At 45.9% G+C, this 25,458-nt stretch overlaps 1 protein-coding gene across 2 annotated transcripts in view; it reads right to left on the bottom strand.

Annotated features, from left to right (window-relative positions):
- The window catches only part of MED13L (mediator complex subunit 13L), a 982,865-nt gene that overhangs the window by 111,290 nt on the left and 846,117 nt on the right, over positions 1 to 25,458 (bottom strand). Inside the window, exons 24-25 of one of the 2 annotated variants that reach the window (XM_069214516.1) lie at positions 16,653 to 16,876; positions 15,746 to 15,897 (exon numbers count right to left, since the gene is read on the bottom strand). In XM_069214516.1, the coding sequence (XP_069070617.1) occupies positions 15,746 to 15,897; positions 16,653 to 16,876 (376 nt within the window). The remainder of the gene's footprint in view (positions 1 to 15,745; positions 15,898 to 16,652; positions 16,877 to 25,458) is intronic. The other variant, XM_069214517.1, reaches the window with a different exon arrangement.

Below are 25,458 nucleotides of genomic sequence, written 5' to 3'. Positions count from 1 at the left end.
TGTCTGTGGGCAGGCAGGGCGGAGATTTGAAAATAAGAGACCTGCAAGTTTAAAGCTACCATCCAGTCTCCTGGGTCCAGTGCAGGTAAAACTCGAGCCAGAGTGAGTATCTTGAACTTCTCCTTCTTCAGGTAGAGATTGAGGGACCACAGGTATAGGATAGCGCGGAGGCTCTTGACTTTTTTTGGGCATCAGACTGTCCAGACCACTGGCTACCTTATTCACAAGGACAGTGGATCCCGCATTCTCGGCCACGCAGAGGCTGGGCAGCATGTGCGGCATGGTGGTTGACTGGAAATGAATGCAGTTGGAGACCCCTTCCGTAGCCATGAAAGGCAGACGAGCACAGAGTGTAGGAAAGTAGGATCTTTCTGACATAGTTACCACCACGTTTTGCCTGGTGTCAGTGTGTTTTGACCGTAGCACACTGGGATCCTGATAATCAGGACCCCTGTGTCAATGTTCTCTCCCCTAAATTTAGTTGGTAAACAACTTTTACACCCCACATTGGCAAACTGGTGCGCCCTTGTAAGTTCCTAGTATATGGTACTTAGGTAACCAGGGGCATTGGTACACCAGGGATACCTCATGGGCTGCAGCACGTATTCAGCCACTCCTGGGAGCCCATGCAAACTGACTACAGGCCTGCCATTGGAGTCTGTGTTAAATGGTGCATGCATCATTCACCGCAGGTAGGTTTCTCTTATATTATGGTCACTGCACGGTGACCCTATAAGTCACCCCTTAGGTAGGCCCTTCAGCCCACAGGCAGGGTGCATGGTCCTAAGTGTCAGAGTGCCCTGCATGAACAGAGGCACCACTGCAAACCCCAGATCCCATTTTCTGGACTTTGCAAGTGCAGGGACGCCATCTTGAGGTACGTAGTGGACATTGGTCAACACGAGATGCCGAACTACACAATAGGTTTACTGAACCTAGTCATACTTGGTATCAAACAGGTTGGAAACATGCAACTACACCAAAGTCCAGTGTTAGTTGCATACCACCATGTATTGTGGGGGCTCCTTAGAGGACCCCCCCCCAAATGTCTGCCCGTGCAGCTCTTGCAGGGTCTGTGTGCATACCAGTGCTGCTGCTGACCCCAGACACTGTTCTGCCCTACTGTTGCTGAGCTTAACTCAGGCAAGGGAAGGCAGAACAAAGAATTTCCTGTAGAGGAGAGGTGTTGCCAACTCTGCTTTAGAAATAGGTGTCTCTTAGCTAGGGTGGGGGTGCTCCTGAGCACCACCAGAGTGCTTTGAAGGGCACATTTAGTGCCCTCCTTTCAAAAAACAGTTGTAGGAAGGTACTCTCTTTCTTGGCATGGTAACCCCCATTTTCTGCCTGTTGTCAGTATGGTTGACTGTGTCTACTGGGTTCCTGCTAAACATTACCTCAGCAGTTTTGCTCTCTCCTCTGAATTGTACTTTTTCTTCCCACAATTGGCTTACTGGTCGTCGTCCCCCCCCCCCATGTAAGTCCCTTGTATATGGTACCTAGGTACCCAGGGCACTGGTGTTCCAGGGGATCCCTGCAGTAGTTATTCTGCCACCCACAGGGAGCCCATGTAAAAGGTTCTGCAGGCCTGCCATTGCAGCCTGTGTAAAACGAGTGTATGCACCCGTTTTCACTACAGGTCACTACACTTTGTGAGTGCGTGGACACCATTTTATGTGTTTACTGGACATAGGTCACTACCTATGTCCAGGGGACACCATTTAACGTGTGTATTGGACATAGGTCAATACCTATGTCCAGCTACATAATGGTAACTTCGAACCTGGGCATGTTTGGTATCAAACATGTCGGAATCATACCCAAATACTGTTGCAAGTATTAGAAGTATGATTCCATGCACTCTGGGGGCTCCTTAGAGGACCCCCAGCATTGTTACCACCAGTCCTACAGGGTTTTCCGGGCAGCCCAGCTTTTGCTACCCCTCAGACAGGTTTCTGCCCTCCTGCTGCTTGATCTGAACAAGCCCAGAAAGTAAGAACAAAGGATTTCCTTTGGTAGAGGGAGGTAACACCCTCTCCCTTTGGAAATATGTGTGACTGGCTTGGGAGAGGTAGCCTCCCCAAGCCACTGGTTTGCTTTGAAGAGCACATTTGGTGCCCTCCGTGCATATACCAGTCCACACCCACCCCCCAGTATCCTGCTCTGGTGCAATACTGGGCAGTGGAAAGGGGATTGACCACCCCCCATGCCCAGAGCTCCTCCAGAGGGTCCCTGGGTTCTGCCATCTTGCTTCCAAGGTTGGCAGGGAACTCTGGGAGCATCTGATTGGCCAGGCAGGTGACGTCAGAGCCCCCTCCTGATAGGTGCTTACCTGGTTAGGTGACCAAACCCCCTTTCAGGGCTATTTAGGATCTCTCTCTAGGGTGGGTCCTCAGATTAAGCTTGCAAGATTCCAGCACGACTCCTCTGCAACCTCCACTTCTGGACACTGGAACCGCGACTGGATCCTCCAGGGACTGACAAAGCTGCTACAACGAAGAAGCCTCTTCCGCAACTTTGTTTCCACGTCACCTGCCAGCTTTGCAACATTTCCCCCGCCGTGCATCCTCAGAAGACTGCAGCTTTTCAGCATGAACAAGAAGGAATCTCCCTTCGAGTGAAGGAGTCACTTCCCTGCAACCGCAGGCACCTACAACATGCGAAGACCGGCTGTGTGGATCTCCTCTCATTTTGAGCTGCGTGGATCCTGCATAACAGGTGGTGGTAAGGAGTAGTCCTCTTGGTCCTCTCTGCCAGCTGTCCAACTTTGGTGGCAGTAAGCCTTTGCCTTCACACGCAGGACAGTATCACCATGCAACACGTCTCTTGCAGCTGCCAAGGCTTGCTTCCATCTCCTCCAAGGGATCTTCAGGCGACGTGTAGCTCCAGCCCCCAGCACTCCATCCTGCTAAGCACAGCCTCCTGCATGGTTCTCCTATAGCGTGGGATCCTCTTTGGTAGTGCTGCGTGGGCTACTTCTGCAACTCCTGTGTCCCAGGCCTGTGGGTGCTGCCTCTGCTCCAGTGGACTCTGTGATGCCGAGGGTACCCTGTGACTCCCCTTCCTGAGTTGAATCCTCCTGGGCCTTGCTCGTCCCTGGCAGCACCTCTTTTCCGCTAAACCACGAGTTTGCCTTTGCCAAGGCTTGTTGGTGGAATTGCTGCACCGACACCTGTCTGCAATCTTCCCTCCAGCATGAGACTTCATCTGCATCCATCAGTAACTCTTCTACGGCTCCAGGGCTGCAGTGACAACCTGTTCTTAATCACTGTCGACCAACTTCTGCATCCAAAGCTGGGTAGGCAGTAGCTTCTACTTCTCCTGGACTCCCCTGTGACTCGGACTTGGTCCACTCTCTCCACAGGTATTCTTTCCTCGGGAATCCACTGCTGGTTTTCTTGCAGTCTTCTCTCAGTGTCTTCTTTTTCCTCTTTTCCTCCTTTTGGGTGGTTTGGGGAAAATCCAGGGTTTTACTCCTGCATTCCTGGTCGCTGGGGGGCACTGTGTTACTTACCTCTGTGGTTTTCTAGTACTCCCAGCTCCCCTCTACACATTTTACTTACTAGGTGGGGGTACCTTATTTGCATTCTATTTTTTTAGTATATGGTTTGCGCTCCCCTACGGTCACTATTGGTTATTGCTATTTGCACTGTCTTTTAACATTTTCTATGCCTGTTTCTGATTACTAATGTATACATTTAGTGTATTACTTACATCCTAAGGGCTGGTTACCTTTTCCAGTATTTTGTGGTGATTTGTTCCAAAAATAAAGAACCTTTATTTTTGTACAACTGTTTTCTTTCATGTGTGTAACTACTGTGTGACTACGGTGGTATTGCATGAGCTTTGCATGTCTCCTAGATAAACCTTGACTTCTCATCCACAGCTACCTCTAGAGAGCCTGGCTTCTAGACACTGTCTACACTACGCTAATAAGGGATAGCTGGACCGGGTATAAGGTTTAAGTACTTTAGGTACCCACCACACACCAGGCCAGCTTCCTACACCGGTTCACTCCAGTGCAGGAGCCCCCATCTCCTGCTCCTGCATGAAACCACACAAAGAACAGGGGAGTGACATTCTCTCTCCTCCCCTCCCCCCATACAGCCTCTCCTCTATGGAGGTGTCCAGAGCCCTGCCAGGTGGTCACTGGATTCTGCCCCCCTGGATATAAGAGCAGAGGCCCCTGGGAACATCTGACTTGTCAGTCCACCAGATTATTGTCCCTGACTCCCCTGGTAGGTGGGTCATTGCAGAAGCCGTCCAACCCCCTTCCTGAGTTACTTAAGGGTTCCCCTCAGGGTGGGATCATAGATTCATCTGCAAGAGCAAGATCCGTTTGTAAGTCTCTTCCGCAAGATACATCTGCAACCTGGACACTGGAACCGCTGCTGTACTTCTCTGGCAACTAGGACTCTTACCGCAACTTTGTCCCTGTGCATCGCAAGGACTCTGCAACCTCCGTGGCTGTGCATCCTAGAGAGTCACAAGGAGACTGCCTGCACTTAGGGCAGCAAGAAGGAGTCTCCCTTGGAGTAAATACCCTGCATCTGCAGGCACCTCAACATCGACGACCAGTTTGTGGACCCTGCTGTCCCAAAGATTCTTCAAAGCTCTACAATACAGGTGGTGGTTGTGTGGCTCTCCAGAGGTCTGACCTGTATTCTTTGCAACTAGGTCATGTGTGGTCCCTCGTTGGCGCTGCTTGGCCGGAACCCCTGTGCACCGCTTCTGTTTGCTGTTGCCAAGGCTTGTTGGCTCATCTGTCCGAAGACCTGGCTCCAAGAAGCCCCAGCATCACACCACTCCAAAAATGACGTACCCCCTACAATCATGGGCACCCTTTTTTGTTGTGTTGTTGAGGCCACTGTGCAACTCCTTGTGACTGCTGCCAGTGGGTCCTCCTGGGGTCTTCAATGATTCCTGCTGGCTCTCCTGCTTGCTGAGGACTGACCCCGATATACCTGCAAAGGTTGAGTCACTTGGATCTTGCTGGTCCCCAAATCCTGCAGCACTTCATGCAATACTTTCTTGCATTTGCCAAGGCCTGTTGGTGGTCCTGCTAATGACTGACCCCTCTGCCATTTGATGACCAGGTTGGGACAGCTCATGGGTGACTCCTGGGATCTTCCTGCATTGCCTCCACAACCACCATCCCTCAGGAAAACACCACCAGGTGGTCTGAACTCGGTCTCCTTCTTTTCTTAGGTCCTCTTTGTCCGGAATCCACACCTGGGTTCCACCAACCTGGTTTGCTGGTCACAATAGGTTCGGGTGGAGAACAGTCCCCTGCTGCTGTGATAGATGTCCCCCCAAAGGGGCAGTCTGATTGGAGGATTGATGGCCATGCTCCAGAGCTCGGGATATCAGACTCCTCGTGCCCAGTCTGGAGCCACAAGAATTACTTGGGCCTGTTTGTTCTTGATCTTCTTGAGGACTCTGGAAGGAAGTGGTATTGGCAGAAAGGCAGTAAGGAGGCCTGAGTTCCACTTGAGATAAAAAAAAAGTCACCAAGCGAGTGCCACCTTGGAATCATCAATGGGCAAAACAGCTGACATTGCGCGTTCTCTGTGGAGGTTAACAGATCTAACCAAGGCTCTTCTCAATGCTAAAAGAGACCATTCACCACCTCCAGATGGAAATGCCATTTGTGATCGGCCTGGCATTGACCGCTGAGTTCGTCCGCTCTGGCGTTCAGAGAGCCTGCCAGATGTTGAACCATCAGGGACATGCCCAGATTGTTCCAGCCATGTCCAGAGGCACAGAGCTTCCTGACAAAGGGTCCATATGAAACTCTTGGATGTGCTGGCTATGGAAAAGTAATATATGACATGAACAAGCAATAGAAACAGATTAAAAAAAAATCTGGCAACCTCTAATTGAGCACTTATTGGCAATCGTTGTAAGCTCAACTAGGCCGCTCAGGCTGAGAGCCTTAGATTTGAATTACTACTGATGTAGGTACAGATAAAGCAGAAAAGAGCAGACTGTCACAAGAAATAGGGGAAGTGAGCAACCTGTCAAATGCACTCAACCCAGATGTGTGCGAGGGGGGTGGGTGCGGCATTGGAGGGAAGGGAGTAAGGGAGTGTTTCAATTGTAAGCAAAATACAAAGGAGAAAGATACTGGGTGTCTTGTATCATTTTGGAAAATGTAAAGAACAGCATTGCCTAAACTCTCAACAAAATTAGTTTTTCACTAAAAATATTTAAAACACACAATAGTGCTGCTGCTGGTTAAAAAAAAAAAAAAAAACAGGTTGGCAGTCCTAATTTTGAAAAACAAAGCTTTCTAGCTTACGCAAATGTGTTGGACTGATTTGTCCATTGCCCTATATAACAGTAACTAATACAGCTTCTCCTCCTGATGGTCTTGCTAGCCAGCACTCCTTATAGGGAGAAGGTCTAGCATCATCATTAGATGATGTTATACTAAGCACTTAAAACAATGTTTTAAGTCAAAGTACAAAGTACTAAGACCATGGAGGAAAGCTATCTCATCTTAGCAAATAAAAACGGCCAAAGTTCAAACACAAGACTGACTTTTCCCAATGAATATCATTCAAAAAAATGTTTTCTTTCTGAGCAAAAATGGCTATTACTGCTACATTTTATGCACAAAGGTATGGAGAAAATGGTTAGCCTGCTTTGCGCAATACCAAAAGCAGAAACGAAGCTTAGCTATCCTTGTCTGGCATTTTCGAAAACAGCAAGAAGCCTCTTGTATGGTGCTAAAAAAGATAAAAAACATAAAAAGGATATTTATGTAATCCTTGCACAATTAAGGTAATTTTCCAGTAATATATTTAACTGTTAGAGAAATATCTCGTAAAGCAGTCTTCTTTGAGCTTCTTTTCAAATCTTGTATAGTCAAAACGTCACTAAACAAGTGTGAATTCTTAGCTAAGGAGGTCATACAAACAATGAATTAATCAGTCAACTCAACTAACATTAACAGTTTTATTTTCACTCAATCAACAACCCACGCCTAAACAATCTCAATAACTGCAAGCAGGTGAAATATATGGAAAATTTGACTTACCCTAGAAGTTTCAGGTTTTAGCACGTGGTTCTGTAGATTCACATGCAATGCATACTCCTGGTATCCAGCTTTGGCCTTAAACATTTTCAAGTTATTTTCCTTCTAAGAAGTCTTTCAAGTCCTGAGATGTGATGAAAATTTGCCCTTAGTCCACAATTCGCGTGGACACTTACTCGACTTTTAATGTTTTTCACACAACAGATGAGAATATATAGGGAGTGTCGAGTGAATATAACGTTGTGTGCCATGTATAATGGGCAGTGTTTACTAAGTAATAAAGTTAATTACATTTGATAACACTTTTTCTGGTTGTTGGAAGTGGCCCTTTTTGCAGGGTTATCCCCAAACTTTTCACCTTCTTCCTCCTATTTTTTTCCTGTTTTTTGCTGGTTGATTGTCTCTGTGCACTTTACCACTGCTGATCAGTGCTCAAGTGCAAGTGCTCCCTATGTATATTGTATTGGTAATTGGTTTATCCATGATTGGCATATTTGATTTACTGGTAAGTCCCTGGTAAAGTGCACCAGAGGTGCCCAGGGCCTGTACATCAAATGCTACTAGTGGGCCTGCAGCACTGGTTGTGCCAACCACATGACTAGCCCGGTAAACATATCTCAGACCTGCCATTGGGGGGGGGATGTAGTTTTAAACTGCCAATTCGACCTGGCAAGTGTACCCACTTGCCAGGCCAAAACCTTCCCTTTTACTACATGTAAGGCACCCTTAGGATAGGCCCTTTGAAACCCCATGGGCAGGGTGTGGTGTATTTAGGAGGTAGGACAAGTGCTGGTCTGTTTTACATGTCCTAACAGTGCAATACTGCTAAATTTGGTTTTCACTGTTGCATGGCCTAACATGGGGGCTGCCTTTAACTAACTTTTAAGTGCAGTTTCCCTTTGGGAGCAGATAGAGAAGTGGAGTTTGGGAGTCTCTAAACTCACAATTTAAAAACACATCTTTTTGTAAAGTTGGCTTTTAAATTGTGTGTTTGAAAATGCCACTTTTAGAAAGTGGGCATTTTCTTGCTTAAACCATCCTGTGCCTCTGCCTGCTTGTGTATTCCACATCTGGTTCAGACTGACAGTTCGGCTGTTGTGAATTCCCTCACGCAGTGACAAAAAGGGAGCTGGGGTGTAGCCTGCATAGCCTGATGAGTCTCCTGGGCTACAGCGAGGATGGAGGAGCTAACACTTTCACCTGAAAGGGCTGTGCCTGTCCCTCACACAATGTAGTCTCCAGCCCCCTGGTGTGTGTCTGGGGCCTGGCTGGGGCAAGGCAGGATCTTGTCAACAAGAGACTTTCCTTTGAATTTTGCCTACTTCAAAGGAAGATACAGGTATAAGTAGTGGACCCAAAACCCCAGGCTTTCAGAACAGTTCTGGGTCATGAGGAACCTCTGCTAAGGAGAACAGCTGAAGAACTGGAAGAGTACTGCCCCTTTGCTGTGAATGCTTTGCTGGGTTGGCCTGCAGTTGCTGCTTCTGCCTTAAAGAGGGGAAAGACTGGACTTTGCTGTGTTTTCCTGCTTATGGGGTTTCTCCAAGGGCTTGGGGTAGAGCTTGCCTCCTTTCCGAAGTCTCAGGGATATAAAAGATTTCAGCTTCATCTGCCTACAACACTATGTTTTGTGCTGCAACAGAAGAAAAACAACTGTGACGCTCTCAATGCCACCGCTGACTGCACTGTGACCAGGAAAAAGCCACACGGAGCCAGGCCCCACATCGCACCACAACACCGTCGCTGCTGCTTGCACTGGGATCTGTGGGCCCTGCAACGCCTTGCTCACATGCTGACACCAACACCGCTGCCTGCACCGTGACCTGAGGACATGGCTCATGAAGTATACGAAGCACCGTCCTGTACCACAGCCCCAGTCCATCGATGGCAGTGACTCCAGTGTCTTCAGACACCCCTGTCTGCACTGTGACCTATGGGCGCTGCACAGAGTCATCCTGCGCCACACTTGGGGCTACAGATGAAAGCGCTTCAGTAACGATGACGCTGCAGCCTGCACCGTTACCTGGAGACATTACATGTCGCACAGACCCACTTCACACCGCAGCCCTGGTCTCACTGACGCCACAGGACGCAGTCACCGAGCTGCTGCCTGTACCCGAGACCTGTGGGCACCGCAAGTCGCATCGTCCTGCTTCACACCACAGCCCAGACAGCATCCACGCCGGCGCTCCTGACTTCATCATCAGCCCTGAGTTCGATCTGCAGCAAGTGTGACTTCAAGGGCCCAATGACCCCCACACTGACCTCTGGAACTAACTCCTGCAATGCCAGTGATGCCGCACTCTGGATTTCACTGCGAGAATCACAACACCCTGCATTTCCAGGGTACTGTTTTGCAGGTCTTCCCGAGACTCTAGTGGGCCTGCGATGCCGTGGCCGGCCTGAACTGTTAGATTTGTTGTTCACAATGCCGTGATAGCCTCAGACAGAGCTATCGACTTCAAGGAACAATATTTTTAAGTTAATTCGTGCAAAATTCATATCTTTATTACTGTATGTTAGATTTTTCTCTTGTTTTACACAGATAAATATTGGATATTTTTCTAAAAACGGGCACGTGTACTTTTGTATTGTTGTCACTGTATTACTGTTTGTTATGTGCAAATGCTTTACACATTGCTTCTGAGATATGCCTGGCTGCTCATGCCAAGTTGCCAAGGCGGTGAGCGGGGGTTATCTGAGCTGGGTATCTCCCTTATCCTGAATAGAGTGAGGGTCCCTACTTGGACAGGTACAAACCAACTGACAATTACAGACCCTATTTCTATCACTGGTAGAGACTAACAGCAGATTCCCAACCGTAGACTATTACCAAAGCATCAGATTGGATCTGGAAAATCTTGATCAGTACCTTTGCGTGCTGGTAGGTGGTGTCATGAAGATCCAAGTTGGAAGTGAAGAAGCAATGTCTATATAGGTGCCACCCCGGCAACCTGACATCAGTTTCTTCTGTGACTAGTTCCATGGTAAATACTAAAAAAACAATGTTAACTTTTTGATCAGTGTGTAGTGTCTAACAGAATCTTTAAGATAAAGGACTTGAGGAGCCGGAGATGGTCTCAACTGAGGACGTGTCTGGAGTGCAATGCTGAAAGGGTGACTGTGTGAGAAATCTGAGGCAGTAGCTGTGGTAAACCACTGCTAAAAGCCACAGATCTGATGTGACTTCCTCCTAGTGAGAAGGAATCTTGTATGCACTCCCCAATACTCACCATATGCCCTGCAAACGTGGGAGAAAGGGTGCATTACTGCTTAGAGATGAAAGTTTCTTTGCAAGAGCCACCTCTACCCTTCCCCTAGTTATTTCCCCTTTATACAGCCCTGGTGTATCCCTGAAGGTGTGTTACTACCTTTGATAAGATTGCAGCTGATCTGGGGACGTACCTTGGGCTCTACACCTGGACAGCGGTTTCTGAAAAGTGCCTCTTGTATCTGGAGTTTGCATGGCACCCAAAGTTTTTGCGATTCCGGTCTGTTTTCAGGTTTCGCCAGCACATCGCTTGTGCTGTGGCGAAATATATTGCATTAAAAAAAAAAATCTTAGAAGGGGCTCAGAGCCTGCCCATTACTTACCACTGGCTGGCTCCCACAATACTATTCTTACCATTGGTTAGCTCCCACGTGGGTCTCCTTTCCTTGCTCCCGATTGGTTAGCGCTCCTCCAGGCCTCGGCTTGGAGTCTTCGTCCATGCTGTGGTGCTTGGACAAAGTGCTTCATCCGGTGGCCAGGGTCCTTCCACTTACCACATGTTCCCCAAGGTACTTTTAAAAAAAACTTTAACAAATGCACTCTCTATGAATGCATGTATCTGTGCCCAAACATCCCTGCCCCCACCCCTGTCATATTGCTTACCTGTCCACCCTCCCACTGTACACCACCCACCATGCACCGTCTGGCCCTCCTGTCCACCAAACATGCATTTTAACCCGCCCTCCCCCATGTTTTCACACACCATCCATCAATCTGGCACTCCCAAGAATGCTTTATTGTGGTTCCCTCCTTTAAACATGTTGCACAGATGCATGAGATGCTGTATAACATGGCTTAAAGAAAATAAAAACAAAGCATAATGGCAGGGTCAATGCTGGAAGCGCATTAGCACTTTAATTTTAAGTACTTTAAACTATGTTACAGAGAGTCTTGTGCTGCTGTGTAGCATCTTTAAAAGACACTTTCAATACAAATAGGTCTTGCCTAGAAGAAACCCATTGGCTATGCCAATGCTTGTTTAATATTTTCCAGCTTCTCATCAACCTAGGAGCCAAAGGGATGCTCCCCACCAAACCGGAGGTTGAGGAGATGCAGATGAGCCTCTGGTTTGAACCCAGAAATGCCAATCCAGAGATGTAGTTCCTGAGGAGGATGCTACTACTGATGCTCTGAAGGGTGTGTCAAGCCTCCATAAAATGTTGATGTTCAAGATGGTATTGCCTTCGGACACCTTCTCTTGACACCTCTTTCTGTATAACAGTTCCTGCTTATCCTCAGACCGAACCCAGTCATACCTGGATAGAAGTCAGAAACAAATGTGTGTGTTGCTGCCCATACTGGAATACTTTTGACCGCAGCCACAATTCCTTTGATCTCAATTATCAGATAGAGGCTCTCTTGCATGAAGTCTAAACCCCCAAGAAGTCACAGGCACAGGGTGCGAGACTCCTGCTCTGCAAGGGAACACTTTATGAGGCTTGTATTTTTTCTCTACCCAGGCCTTTATCATGTCCATGAAATTATCTGGGGTAAATATAAGCATGCCTTTGAGCAGGAGTAGGAACTGGACTGTGCAATCAGACTTGGAAACGGTCTCTACAAGGATGTCCTCTTCCTCTTGTACCACATGCATGTCCACTTTGTGGTGCTTAGCAGTTTCCCTGGATGACCTCATGGTAAGCCATGATTTCATTAAGTGCAGATGCACTAATGGGATCGTGGTCTAAATAAGGATCTCCGATGATGGGTTGGGTGGTTGTGGGTAGGAGGGAGACTTGGGGTGGGGGGTGGTGTCGGAGTCAATATTGTAGTCATCCATTGGTCATCAGCACGGGGGGTGGAGCTCAACATTGTAGTCATCCATTGATCATCACTTAGCACTCTGCCTAAGGGCTGATCATATGGGTCAAAGAGGTCATACCAACTCCCAGGATCAGAAGATGTGCATGTGGACCACATCAGGTGACTGAGGTGGAGGGAGAGGAGGTGGTGTGTGTGAGCATGGTTTTAGAGGAGGTGAGGTGTGGGAAACTGAGGAGACAGCAGTGGGAAAATTGTGAGAGAGGGTACCAGCTCTTGTCCCTGTGCCTCTCTGGTGCTGGGCCCGAGGGGGCCTTTGAGGTAGGCTCTTCTTTGAAGGTAAGCCTTCTCCTACGATGGAGTGTCTAGCGGCATCGGCAGAGGTGTTTTCACCTAAATCTCCCTGGTGAAAGGATAAATAAAATGATGCTTCTGCCTAGCACCGAGCTACTTCTGCAGTATCGAAGCCTCAGACTCCTTGGACTAGGCTGTCAATGAGGCTGTCATCGTCTACAGAATCTTTGGCACAACCTTAGACAGACAATTCAGCGTGGACTTGGGTTGTGAGTGAGGGTGGTTGATACAGTTGGGTTGAGTAGGGAACGGTGCCTGGCCAGATTCGAAGATCTTCGGCAGAAGCTTGGTCACCTAGAAAGCTTTCTCTTGATGCTGACTGGAGCCTGAAGACAGCAGACAACCTGGAGGTAGACTCCATGCGCTGGGCTTGACGACCAACTCACAAGGGACTTGTGTGGTATCTCAGCATGGGACCTCTTGTGCAACTTTGGTTGGGTCACCCGTCTTTCGGAGACAGGTGTGGTACTTACAACCCAGAGTGCTTTTTTGGTTCCAGGGCGGGTGGTCTTTGACATCCAGTGTTTAAAGTGGGCAGGATATCAGAGGCATGACATGCTCATGCTCTTTTAATTTAACAATTTTTTTTCCCATACTTCTTGTGCAAAGACAACCATCCCAGAGCAGTTAATTCTGAGTGTTGAAATGCTTTAGCTGAAATGTGAGACAGAGAATCTTCCTTGCTGTGAAACCGAAGGAGGGGCAGAGAGCTAAACATGCATCTTTGCCTGGGTACCTTTTTGTCTGAGATTAATGTAAATGAGCGTAACTGTTCAATCTGCAAATGTAAATGGTGCTTGATAGCCAGTATTGGCTTTCATTGATGGACTCACTTAAAGCTTCCTGATGAGACTGAAGTATTCTTTCTGAATAGTTCTGCAAGGGATTTACAAACTGAGCTATCAAGTGTGTGCTTTTAAAAGACCGTTATAAATAAAGTAGCCCTACTTGGAGTCAGGGTATTACTAAAATCGTAGAGGCCCCTTTTGTCTTAAAAGCTTTTGCCCATTTTATAGCAGTCTATCAAACCATGTGCATGCATGTTTCAAATAATGACTTAAATATTCACAGTGCTTTCTGTCACAGCCTGGGACCTCATAGAACTAAACATACACAAGTCACTATTCTCCGCTGTACCAACCAGGATTAATTATCCACTAATTTAACTTTGCATTCATTTTTCATTTGAGCTGTGTGGTATTTATATGTAGTTACCTGAAGGTGAAAGACCAAACAAAGTTACAGAAAATGTTGTTTGTTTATGCAAGAACAACAAGGTGATGGATGGAATGCTTGAATTAATCTTAGCCACTGGTGATCGCTCAGGCCGCATCCCAATCCATAATTTTTTTACTCACCATGACACCTCAGTTTAGACCCAGCCATATGCAAATCAGTCTTGACCCTGCTCCTCATTGGAACAGTCCAGTCCGAACTGCCAGGCCAAGTCTTCCCTGATTCGGAACACAAGCAACCTAGGACCAGTTTCACCCTAATTATGACTCTTCAGCCAGGAATAGCTTGGTTCCAATGGCACAGTGAGTCCAGCACCCATGTTTGGAGATAACCGGCGCACTTAGGGTAGCAAATGCAAAAACAACAAGGTGATGGATGGAATACTTAAATTAATCTCAGCGACTGGCAATTGCTCAGGCAGCATCCTAATCCACAGTTTTTGGCTCACCCAGCCACCTCAGTTTTGGCCAAGCCATGCCCAAATCAGTCTTGACCCTGCTCCTCAAGGGTAACAGTCCAACTGAACTGCCAGTTCCTTCCTCAACAAGAACACAAGCAACCTAGGACCTCTTAATCTCCAGTTAGGTCCTGGGTTTCAACTTGGCTTGGCAGTTTGGGCCGAACTGTTCACATTGGTACACTGGTTTGCACATAGCTGGGTACATGCTGAGGTGGCATGGTGTGCAAAATAACAATGGATTGGGATGCAGCCCCAAGTAATTACCAGTGGCTGAGATTAATTCAAGCATTCCATCCATCACTTTTTGTATGCTGTAGCATGTCACCCTAAATGGGGTGGGTATGCCCAGACTTGAGTGACTGAAACCAAGCTATACCGAGCTGACAAGTCAATAATAAGGCTGAAACCGGTCCTGGGTTGCTTGTGTTCCGGTTCAGGGAGGACCTGGCTTGGAAGTTCAGGCTGGACTGTTCCTATTGGAGCAGGTTCAAGACTAAATTTCATATAGCTGGGTCCAAACTGAGGTGACATGGTGTACAAAATAATGATGGATTGGGATGCGTCCCCTAATTCCATCCATCACTTTTTTAATACTGTATTCTGTTTGTTTATCCATGCCTTTGACCCCGCCCCAATGCTCACCCCCCCCCCCCCATTGCATGCAGCATCACAGTTCCCTAACTTTGTTCAATGCACTTCAATTGATGTCGACACCAGCTTGACAAACTCTTGCTCCTTATGCTCCGAGCATCTAGAGGGAATCTAGTCTGGGCTATGTGCCAGATGCGCTGCTCGACTCCAAACAGACCTGTGCCATCACCTTCTTCGGCAGAGATAAGTTCCTCTATTCCAAAAATATCTGACATTACAGATGATTTGTAGCGGCAGATTTTTTGGTGCACCTAGGGCCTCTCTCTGCAGTACTTTTAGGTCTTCTGTGGAGTAGAAGACAAAGCAAGACTTGCAGGAGGCATCATCGACGTTGGAAGAGAGGCAGAGACTGGAGACATCATGGTGATTTGATAACTAATACTTTGAGTTGCACCGAGGGCAATGATAGAAGTTTGTAAGTTGCGTCAATCCTCTTCCAGTCTACAATCTCTGGTGTAGGTGGTTGAAGGACTCTAGATCCCTGAAGTGCATGGGAAGGCCCGGTGCATCAAACAGAAGCTGGCAGTCCTTCGCAGAAGTCTGCTGAAGTAGAGCAGCAAACAGTCATTAAACCGCAGACTGGTTCTGAATCGTGCCTGTCCAATTTGAACAAAGAGGGTTTGAAAAACATATGAAGAACACAACTTGGAGCCTTCTTTGGGTGCATGCAAACACAATGGCAGAAAAAAAACAATCTAACATGGAGTTGGTGCCAATGCAAATTTTGGACTAAGGGAGGAGCAGCAGCACTTGTTTTTCTTCAAAGTCTTTCATGTCACAACAAGATGCAACACCGGACCCCAACACTAGATGGCTGGAGTATGCAGATCTATATGTATCTACAGTCATAGATTCTAGGAACTTATATACACATACAGCAAGCAAACATAAGAAAATCTGTTAGATTTAGATATGGTAGATAGGAACACTTGCATGGTTTGTGACATTTAATGAAACTGCTCCTTGTTAAGGTTACCTTTCAATTCCCCATGTCCAACTCGCCCGAGGCGACCTATTACGATTCTCCATTGCAGTGATGTCATCTGTACTATCCCAATGCACCATTCCCACAGCTTCTGTAGCCCATTTTTTCGTGCAGAGACTTTACTCCTCCGTGACCTGGAGAGACTCAGAGGAAAAACATTATGTATGATCATTTAAACTACAATAAATTGAATAAACAAGTTGAATCTATTTCAAGGGCAGGATAGATGCCCTTAAGCATGACTTAAATGAGTAGTTTCAAAAGGCATGGTGAAAAAAACACTTACACACTACTGCCTCATTTACCCAATACCATTGCCTCTGCACTTCAAAGACCTTACAGAATAAAACCAAGCGTGAAAAGATGCAGTGCCCTCTATAACAAACACAGAAGAACTTCGTCCCTGACTATCATGAAACCGGTCTTTAAACATAAGATTGCTCACCAGAGTCTAACATGCTGTTCATTAGGAAAAATATGAATGCCTCCTCCTCACAGGTGTTGTCATAATCTCTAACTAATACTCTGATACCTCTCAAAAATGCAGAGTGCTCAACAGCCTCCACTGCTTCCCCTACGCCAGCAGTTCCTCCCTAACATATGTGATGCTTCACTATTATTTTAACATGTCTACAATTTTATTAAATAAATTGTTTTACATTTTGTTTAATGGATCAACAGTCTTTCACTCTGGGAGCAATGCAAGCAAGATTGTGATGTGTGTTTGTGGCTGTGATGACAAAAGATGGAAAAGATGGCAGGGAGTGGATTGGTGGTGTACCCATGTATTTACTCTGGGATCACACCGGTCTCTGTGAAAGGCTCATTCTCCAGGATGGAAAGTGATCAAAGAATTTGCATGCAATGGCTTTCAAAGATAAACATTTTTTCTGACTACCTGTTGGGCACATCAATGTTCACAATGCAGGTTTCTAGAAGTTCTCCATGGAGGTCGGTGCAGGATGCCAGCAGCCAGCGTTGGTCATGAGACAAGCAATAGCTCACAAAAAGGACGTTGTACCTCTGGCTGGCTTCTCCAGAAGCCTCCCCCATCTCTGTCTGTTTGTCTTTGATTGGTGCCAGTATAAAGGGTGGGGAACACAGCTGGATTGGGTTGGGACGCTGCAAATAAATCCATGTGTATAATTAAGAAGAGCACTACTGTTGTTTCACATTGTACCAAGCAATGTGAAAGCCTAGCCATTTGGTTCAAGTATCACCTGCATACTTCACCTTCAGTCCCTACATTAATGAATAAGCAAATAGTTTGCAAACATGCTCTGGTGCGACAGGCTGAGCACACCAAGTCACTGAAATTATCGAAAACAAGTGAATGAATTTGGCATATGCAAATCTAAGCTATACCTCTATAAAGATCAGTTAAAAGAAAATGTGGAATAGTAAAGGATGGAAAAATGACAGATTAAATGGATGAGAATAAAGTTAAGGTGGCTAAAAGATGGGACGAAAAACCAAGGGGGCTGATGGCACCAGTCAACTACATGACAAAGACTAAATTGACATTTTGTTGAAGACTGATAACGAGGGATGAAAAGGAAAACAATGCAAACTAACCAATGGGCATACATCAAGCCAGCATGGTCAAATAACAGTCATTAAGGCATATTCTTTAAGAATTGCTGCATGGAATGTATGAAAACCATAAAGCACACAGAACAAACTATGAATTTGATGGTAATATAGTAAAAACCCTTACGACATTCTTGACAATATAGGACATAAAAATAAATTAAGACAACCAACCAATCATGGTTCTGGTGGTGAGGGCTAGCACTAGTGTTTATATTTTTGTTGGAAGACAATTATATTCAAAACAAGCCAAGCTTACACAAATATAAATGCTCATAATCTTGGTTGTAAGTTATATTACTCAAAATTCGAGCTAAACCCAATAACTACATGCTATTCCTTCAAAACAGTTCTCATGCTTACCCACAAAATATGATCTTATCCTTCTAATAAAGCGCACTAGCAAGGAGGAACTTCACCTATACAAAGTTGCACTTAAAGCAGCCAAGAAAAACTATTTTTCCAACAGAATTTTAACAGTGTTTCCTAGCCAAGAAGTAGTATTTGTTACCATAAAATAACTGATCAGCACTGCTACACCCTCTTAACTATCTGGCACGTTGTTGCAAATAGTTACAGGGCTTTCTCAGATTTTTTTTTTAAAGATTCTCTTGCTAGTCTTGTGTCCGCAAATGAAATAAAATCACTTAGCGCCATCTTAGATACAGAAATGGCTTCAGTTTGGGATTACCGACACCTCCACTTTACATCCAACCATTAAACGCTTTAACCTGGATCTCGGTTGACCTCCCACACATATTAAAATTTAATACTTGTTTGGGCGATTTTGCCTTATGTGCAGTATGTAACAGAATTAATGCCTCATTAAATTTGATTCAGTCCCAGAAACTACCCATAAAGGCACTGTGGTTCCCCTACAGAAAAGAGTGAATCTTCATCCATCTCTAGCCTCCATTTATCAACCCATCACTGTTCTTTCAGTAGTCAAACACTTTAGAAGACTATCTAGCAAAACAACACAATCACTTTCTCCAAAGTCACAATATTTTAAAAGACTCCCCCTTTTGGATTTCTTTCAAATTTCAGTACAGTAGTAGACATCTTAGCATTATTTGATAATCAACATCTTGCAATGGATGCAAATATCCCATCAGCTTCAATATTACTTGATCTCTATGCTGAATTTGATACCTATGACCACACAATCCCCATAAAGCAACTTTACAACACCTGTATCACTGGTTCGGTATTCAGTTCATTCACCACAATCCTTGAAGACAGAAGCTAACAAATAATTCTAGGCCTGAATTTGTCATCTTCTAAACAGTTAACATGTGGCATTCCCCAGGGTTTAATCCAATGTTTAACATTTGCATGACGCCATTAGCTGACAACTTCCACTCTTTCAGATTAACCAACTACAACCAAGTTGACAACAATTAATGTACAAGGGCTGTTCCACTATAAACACACCTTTTTGCCTCTAGACATGTCCCAGAGCAGCCCACACTTGGATGAGCCTACACTGGCTCAAGCTCAACATTGACAAAAGTAATATTCTGATTTCTGCCACTGATAAAAATATACAGCAACCATCTTTCTGGCGGGTTTCATGGGGACCTTGTCCAAAGCCCTCTAAAAAGGACTTAATTGACGCTGCTCTTCTAATGGACATCCAAGTGTCAGCTGTGGTATCAACGTGCACACCACACCTCCATTATTTTGTGTCTTGTTTTCTCATACCTCCCTCAAGAAACTAGAACTTTGGCTATTTCAGCAATATTAGTTTCCAGACTGGACTAGTGTTACTTCTAGGTTGCCTACAACCCATTACAAAAAAGCAGCTAGAATTGTGGTTGGAGCTCCCAAGTTTAGCTCCACTACTTCAATCCACCTTCAAGGTCCTCTGCTTAATTCACCACACATTATACAGTACTACCAATTTGATTTTGCAGTGGGTATAATATATCTTCTATCGAAAGGTCATCATTCATCTAAGCATTTACTTCTGCAAATCCAAAAGCCAAATGTCCATATTGGGATGAGGATCACTATCTGCAGTCCTATTCTTTGGAACAAACTTCCGGAAGACCGTCTGCTCTGCTCCAATCAATTTTGCCTTTAGGTAACAATTTAGTCATTTGCACTTCCAATAAGCTGTTTTACAGTTTCCCAGCCTTGTTCCTCCCTCACGTTTTCATTCTTATGCCGAAAGACACCAGGATAACAGTATGATTTACAAAGTAACTTCTTAACATTACAAAAGAGAAACAATCTTGAAGACATTTTTGTGATTAAGGGACTACACACATTTTCCAAAAGACAGTTATTTGCTGACTTTTAAGCATTAATACCCAATGATAGAAGGTAGGTGCTTCACCTTGACTGACATCACCCGTCATCAATTTATTTCCATCTTTAGATTTCCTTCTTTGAAATCAGGTGTCAGACCAATCAGATTTATATTTGGTACATATAACTCTGCTTTATGTCTCCACTTGGGACCCAACGGTTTTGGTGATGCTGTACAGCATCAGTAAAAACTAAACAGCATTTTGGCAATACTGTGAAGGAAGCAACCTTGTTTAAAAAAAGGGTGAGCTGACAACTGCTTTTGGTGCTGATATTATTTTCCAAATGAAAAAACAACTCTGGAACCAATCTATCCCTGGCTGAAGAGCCCTAGGGCGAAACTGGTCCTATGCTGCTTGTGTTCCGGTTCAAGGAGGACCTGGCCTGGCAGTTCCGGTTGGACTGTTCTTAAAAGGAGCAGCAACAAGGCTGATTTGCATAGGGCTGGGTCCAAACTGAGGGGGCATAGCGGGCAATAAATAATGGATTGAGATGCGGCCCAAGCAACTGCCAGTGGCTGAGATTAATTCAAGCATTCCATTTATCACCTTGTCGTTTTTGAAGTAATTTTGAAGGCACCCAAGTGTTATGATGTATGCACGCAGAAACATGCATGTGCACACCCCCATAATGATACTGGCACCTTTTGTTATTGACTGATTTAAGATGCTGGAAGCCATGCAAACCAGAGAGTGGGGGAGAAATCTGCCATGGCGAGAGGCGCACATGGGAGACAGAAAACACATGCCCTCTGACTGAATGCTTAACAAAAAAGAAAAACAAATCTCCTGACAGTGAGCAGTGGAAGGATACAAGTCAGCAAATCAAAAAGATGGTTAAAATGCTATGCTGCAGGGAAGGGACAAACAGAAGGAAGAGGAAGAAAAGTCAATGAATAGGAAGAACGCAAATGAGTGACAACAAAGCCAACCAATGAAATCAGGGGGTTGTCTCGAAAGGTTACTACGTTCTTGGTGGAGCCCACAAAATATATTTTGCGGCCAGCCATCTAAAAGATGGCTGATTGGCCAGGCCAAAAAACAAGCAGAACATTGAAAAGCCTATGATTAAACGGTGATAAACTGCAGAGCACATATCCCCAAAATATTAGTACCAAATATGGATAATTAACCTCTCTTTCAACATTCTAGTGATTAGAACCCATTCCATCACCCATTCAGGATCATGACAGCAGAGGAGGAAGATGGTGTGGTGGACACCTATGGTGTTATCACCTTATACCAGGTATCCCATATTAGTAAAGTGTAGGCAGTGTTTAGGAAGTCAGGGCTCTCTAGAGGTAGCTGTGGATCAGTAGTCAAGACTTAGCTAGGAGGCATGCAATGTTTATGCAATACCATTATAGTCACACAGCAACTTATCACACATGAAAGAATCACAGTGCTACAAAAATAAAGGTACTTTATTATAGTAACAGAACACTAGAATACTTATAGGCAGTCCCCCCAACTGGAGGCAAGTACACACTACTTACATACACAATAGCAATCAGCAAAATAGCATAAAGGCAACAAGCCTTGGTAATACTTAGTGAAAACAGAAAGGGCCCTAGGGGAGAGCCAACCGATATACTATGGAAATGGAATGCAGGATACAGTCCATCACCCAAGGATGCAGAGTTGTTAGAGAGGAGTTGGAGGAACTAGGAATCCCAAGAGGTGAGTACCAGAGTGGCCCCCAGCAACCAGGAGAGGAGAGTAAGTACCTGGTTTCCCAAGAACTACCAGGAGGACTTAGAAAAAGGATTGTACGACAGCAGGGCGAGACAAGAAGAAACCAAAGATGGATTTCGAGAGAAGAGGACCTGCAAAAGAAGGGGACAGAGTCCAATTCACAATGGAGTGTTCAGTGGGGGCAGGAGCCACTACACACCCTTTTGTGGATGCAGAACCAGGTCTACGATGGGAGATGACGACCAGCTGTGGAGCCCGGGAGCTGAAAAGGGGTCCTTGGAGCAGTGCAGATGGTGTTCCATGTCAGTTGTCGGGACGCAGATGGTAAGTGGGGCAGGAGAACCACCAACAAGCCTTGGCAAATGCAAGAGGAGCAAAAGAAGAGCTGCAAGGCTGAAGAGGACCAGCAAGTTCCAGGGGACTAAACTCCGGGAGGAGAGTCTGAGGTGACTCTCGGCAGGCGGGAGAGCCAACAGAAGCAGTCGCAGCCCCCACAGGCAACCCACTGGCAGCAGGCACAATAAGTCGCAGTGAGGCCCAGTCAGCACACCTGACGAGGAGTCCCAGGTTGCTAGAGCAGCGGAGGGGAGACTGTGCTTTACAGGAAGACGTGCTGGGGCTACTCAGAGCTTGAAGATCCCTTGGAGCAGCAGCAAATAAGCCTTGGTAGCTGCAAGAGTCACTGTGCACAGGTGTACTGTCCTGCAAGAAGAGGCAACGGCTTACAGTCTCCCTAGTTGGGCAGTTGGCAGAGAGGACCACTCCAGACCACCACCTGTGATGCAGGATCCACGTGGTTCCAGAGGAGAGCAGATCCACACAGCTGGTCGTCGTTGCAGTTGGTGCCTGCAGATGCAGGGGAGTGGCGCAGATTGTCGGATCCTGAAGAGTCCAGTTGCGGTTCCGGTGGCCAGAAAATAAAGTAAATGATGCAGAGGAGTCCTAATGGAATGTTCAAGGGAGCCCCTATATAGCCCTAAAAGGGGGTTTGGTCACCTAGTAAGATGATCACCTATTAGGAAGGTGATGTGACGTCACCTGCCTAACCTGGCCACTCAGATGTTCCCGGGGGCCTCTGCACATTTTGGTTTCAAGATGGCAAAATAGAGTGGCCACCTGGAGTAGCTCTGGGCACCACCCCTGGGGTGGTGATGGGCATGGGAGTGGTCACTCCCCTTTCCTTTGTCCAGTTTCACACCAGAGCAGGGACCGAGGGTCCCAGGACTGGTGCAAACCAGTTTATGCAAGGAGTGCATCAAATGTGCCCTTCAAAGCAAAGCGGTGGCTTGAGGAGGCTACCCCTTCCAAGCCTTGTAACACCTATTTCCAAAGGAGAGGGTGTTAACTCCCTCTCCCACAGGAAATCCTTTGTTCTGCCTTTCCCTGCCTGAGCTGGTCAAGCAGCAGGATGGCAGAAACCTGTCTGAGGGTTGGCAGCAGCATGGGCTGCCCGGAAAGCCCCAAAAGACTGGTAGGAGCAATGCTGGTGGCCAAGGAGCCCTCAGAATGAAACAGTATTTGGGGTATGATTCCAACATGTTTGATACCAAATATGTCCAGGTTCATAGTTACCATTATGTAGCTGGACACCAGTACAGCACAGTCTCCAGTACATGGGTAAAATGGCTTCCCACACATACTAAGTCCAGTGCAATGGAACTGGAGTTCATAGGGGCTCCTTTGCTCATGCAGGGGTGCCCTCACATACAGGAACCTGCACCCTGCTCTCTGGGCTAGGAGGGCCTACCATAGGGGTGACTTACCTCATGCAGTGACCTGTGGTGAAAGGGTGCATGCAGCTTTTCATGTATGATGCAATGGCAGGCCTGTGGACACATTTTGTATGGGCTCCCACGGGTGGCACAATACATGCTGCAGCCCATGGGGAACTCCTGGTACCCCAATGCCCTGGGAACGTAAGTACCATATACTAGGGACTTATACGGGAGCACTGGCATGCCAATTGTGGGGTGTGCAAAGTCTTGGGCATCCAAATTTAGATGGAGTGCACAATCACTGGAGTCCTGGTTAGCAGGATCCCAGTGAAAACAGTCTAAGCATACTAATAGCAGGCAAATGTTGAGGTAACCATGCCAGGTACTTTCCTACAAGAAGGTCAGCAGAAATATAGGGGTATGCTTTATGGTACTTAAAAAGATCAACAAGCTCAAAACTAAGTGAGGATATCATGCAGCAAAAAAGTTCTCCATCTTTGGTAGACAGTGCTGAGAACATATGCTAGATGGAAAATATTCATGTACTTCAATAACTTTTTTTATTGGTCAAATGAATTTTAGCTGAAAATAAGTTCATACAATCAATGGAGTAAAATGACCTTCACTTAAGCATCATCAACAACTAAGCCTTTCAACATCTTTAACTACTGGATTTACAAACTGCGCTCTTCTTGAATTCTCTCTGGAACCTACTGAAGACTTAGCAGGATGGGAGGACATGGTAGCGAAAAAGTAGATTACTCTTAGATCAAAGATGGACGTAAAGGACAAGAAATTAAATTACTGCAAAAGAAACAAAAGCATGATGGAGGGTAGCCTGCAATAACAGTATTACTTTTTAATAGACTTAAACAGGCCACATAAACATTTCCTTCACAACTAACATTTCAAATATAATTTTTTAATTCTTTACATTTTTTAAGTTGCTTAGAAGGACAAGTTACTTATCTTCGGTAATTAACTTATCTGGTAGAGACAATATCTAGTTGCAGATTACTTACCTTATATGAGCCACCCTGGCAAGCTGACAACAGTTTATTTTCATGACTTTCCACACCAGAAGCGCCGAGCCATGAATAACACTGATCACCGCTGTGTCAAAACTAAGCAAGCAATACCATCTCTGGAGGTGGGTCTGTGAACCAAGATCATACTAGGAAGTCCTGCAGGACTGAACAAGCAAAGTACCTGTCCCTACGGACTTGACTGTTCAGGTAATAGTATTTAGGAAACGTGCGCAAGGATGCCCATATTGCCACCTGACAGATGTCAATGACTGGAACTGCGTGTGATGTTGCAGCTGTCGCTCTGGTAGAATGAGCACACAAACCTTCAGGTGGTTGTTTCTTTGCCAATACGTAGCAGATTTTAATGCAGAGTACAACACATATGGAGGTAGTTCTCTTCTGCACTGCCAAACCTTTCTTCGCACCCACATAATCAACAAAGAGTTGATCATCAACCCAGACTTTTTTTGTATGATAAAGGTAGAATGCCAACGCTCTTTTGGGTCCAGACCGTGGACACTCTCCTCACCTTGGAAGGACGTGGAGGTGTGTAAAAAGTAGGCAAGTAGGCAAGGTGATGGATTGGCCTACATGAAGGGGCATAAACACTTTCGGCAACAAGGAAGCTCTAGTGCGAAGCACCCTTGTGTCAGGATAGATGGAAAAGTAGGGCGGCTTAGATGACAATCCCTGCAGCTCATTCACCTTGCAGGCAGATATAATGGTCACAAGAAAGGATGTCTTCAATGTTGTAAGTCTGAGAAGACAATTGTGGAAAGGCTCAAAAGGAGTGCACATTAGGACTGTCAGAACCAAATTCAAATCCCATTGGGCATAATGAATGGGGATGGAGGAAACAGATGAGTAAGACCTCCTTTGAGGAGCCTACTAACAAATAGGAGCCTTAAACAAAGAAGGTTGATCAGGCACCCTCAGAAATGCAGAAATAGCAGATAAATAACCTTTGAGAGTTCCCAAAGCAGAGCCCTGCTGGGACAGAGAAAGGATAAACGACAGGGCCTCAGACAGAGGGGCAGAAAGAGCAGACTTATCTGTGCACCATGCCACAAATGTATTCTGATGACAGGCGTAAACCGATTTGGTGGAGGGACGCCTGGCTGCCAAGATTACATCACAGACTTCGGGCGGAAGGTCAAAAGTTGTCAACTGTCGCTGGCTCAATCTCCATGCGAGAAGGCAGAAGCTGGACATGTTCGGGTGCAGAACCCTTCCCTGCTGCTGCGACAGAAGATCCTCCCGAAGGGGCAGTCTGATCAGAGGATTGATGGCCATGCTCAGTAGCTCAGGATACGGGGCTCTCCGTGACCAGTCTGGAGCCACAAGGATTACTTAGGCCCAGTTGT

Source organism: Pleurodeles waltl, chromosome 11 (genome assembly GCF_031143425.1).
Source record: "Pleurodeles waltl isolate 20211129_DDA chromosome 11, aPleWal1.hap1.20221129, whole genome shotgun sequence".
Lineage (NCBI taxonomy): Eukaryota > Metazoa > Chordata > Amphibia > Caudata > Salamandridae > Pleurodeles > Pleurodeles waltl.
This window is presented reverse-complemented; position numbering and strand designations above follow the sequence as displayed.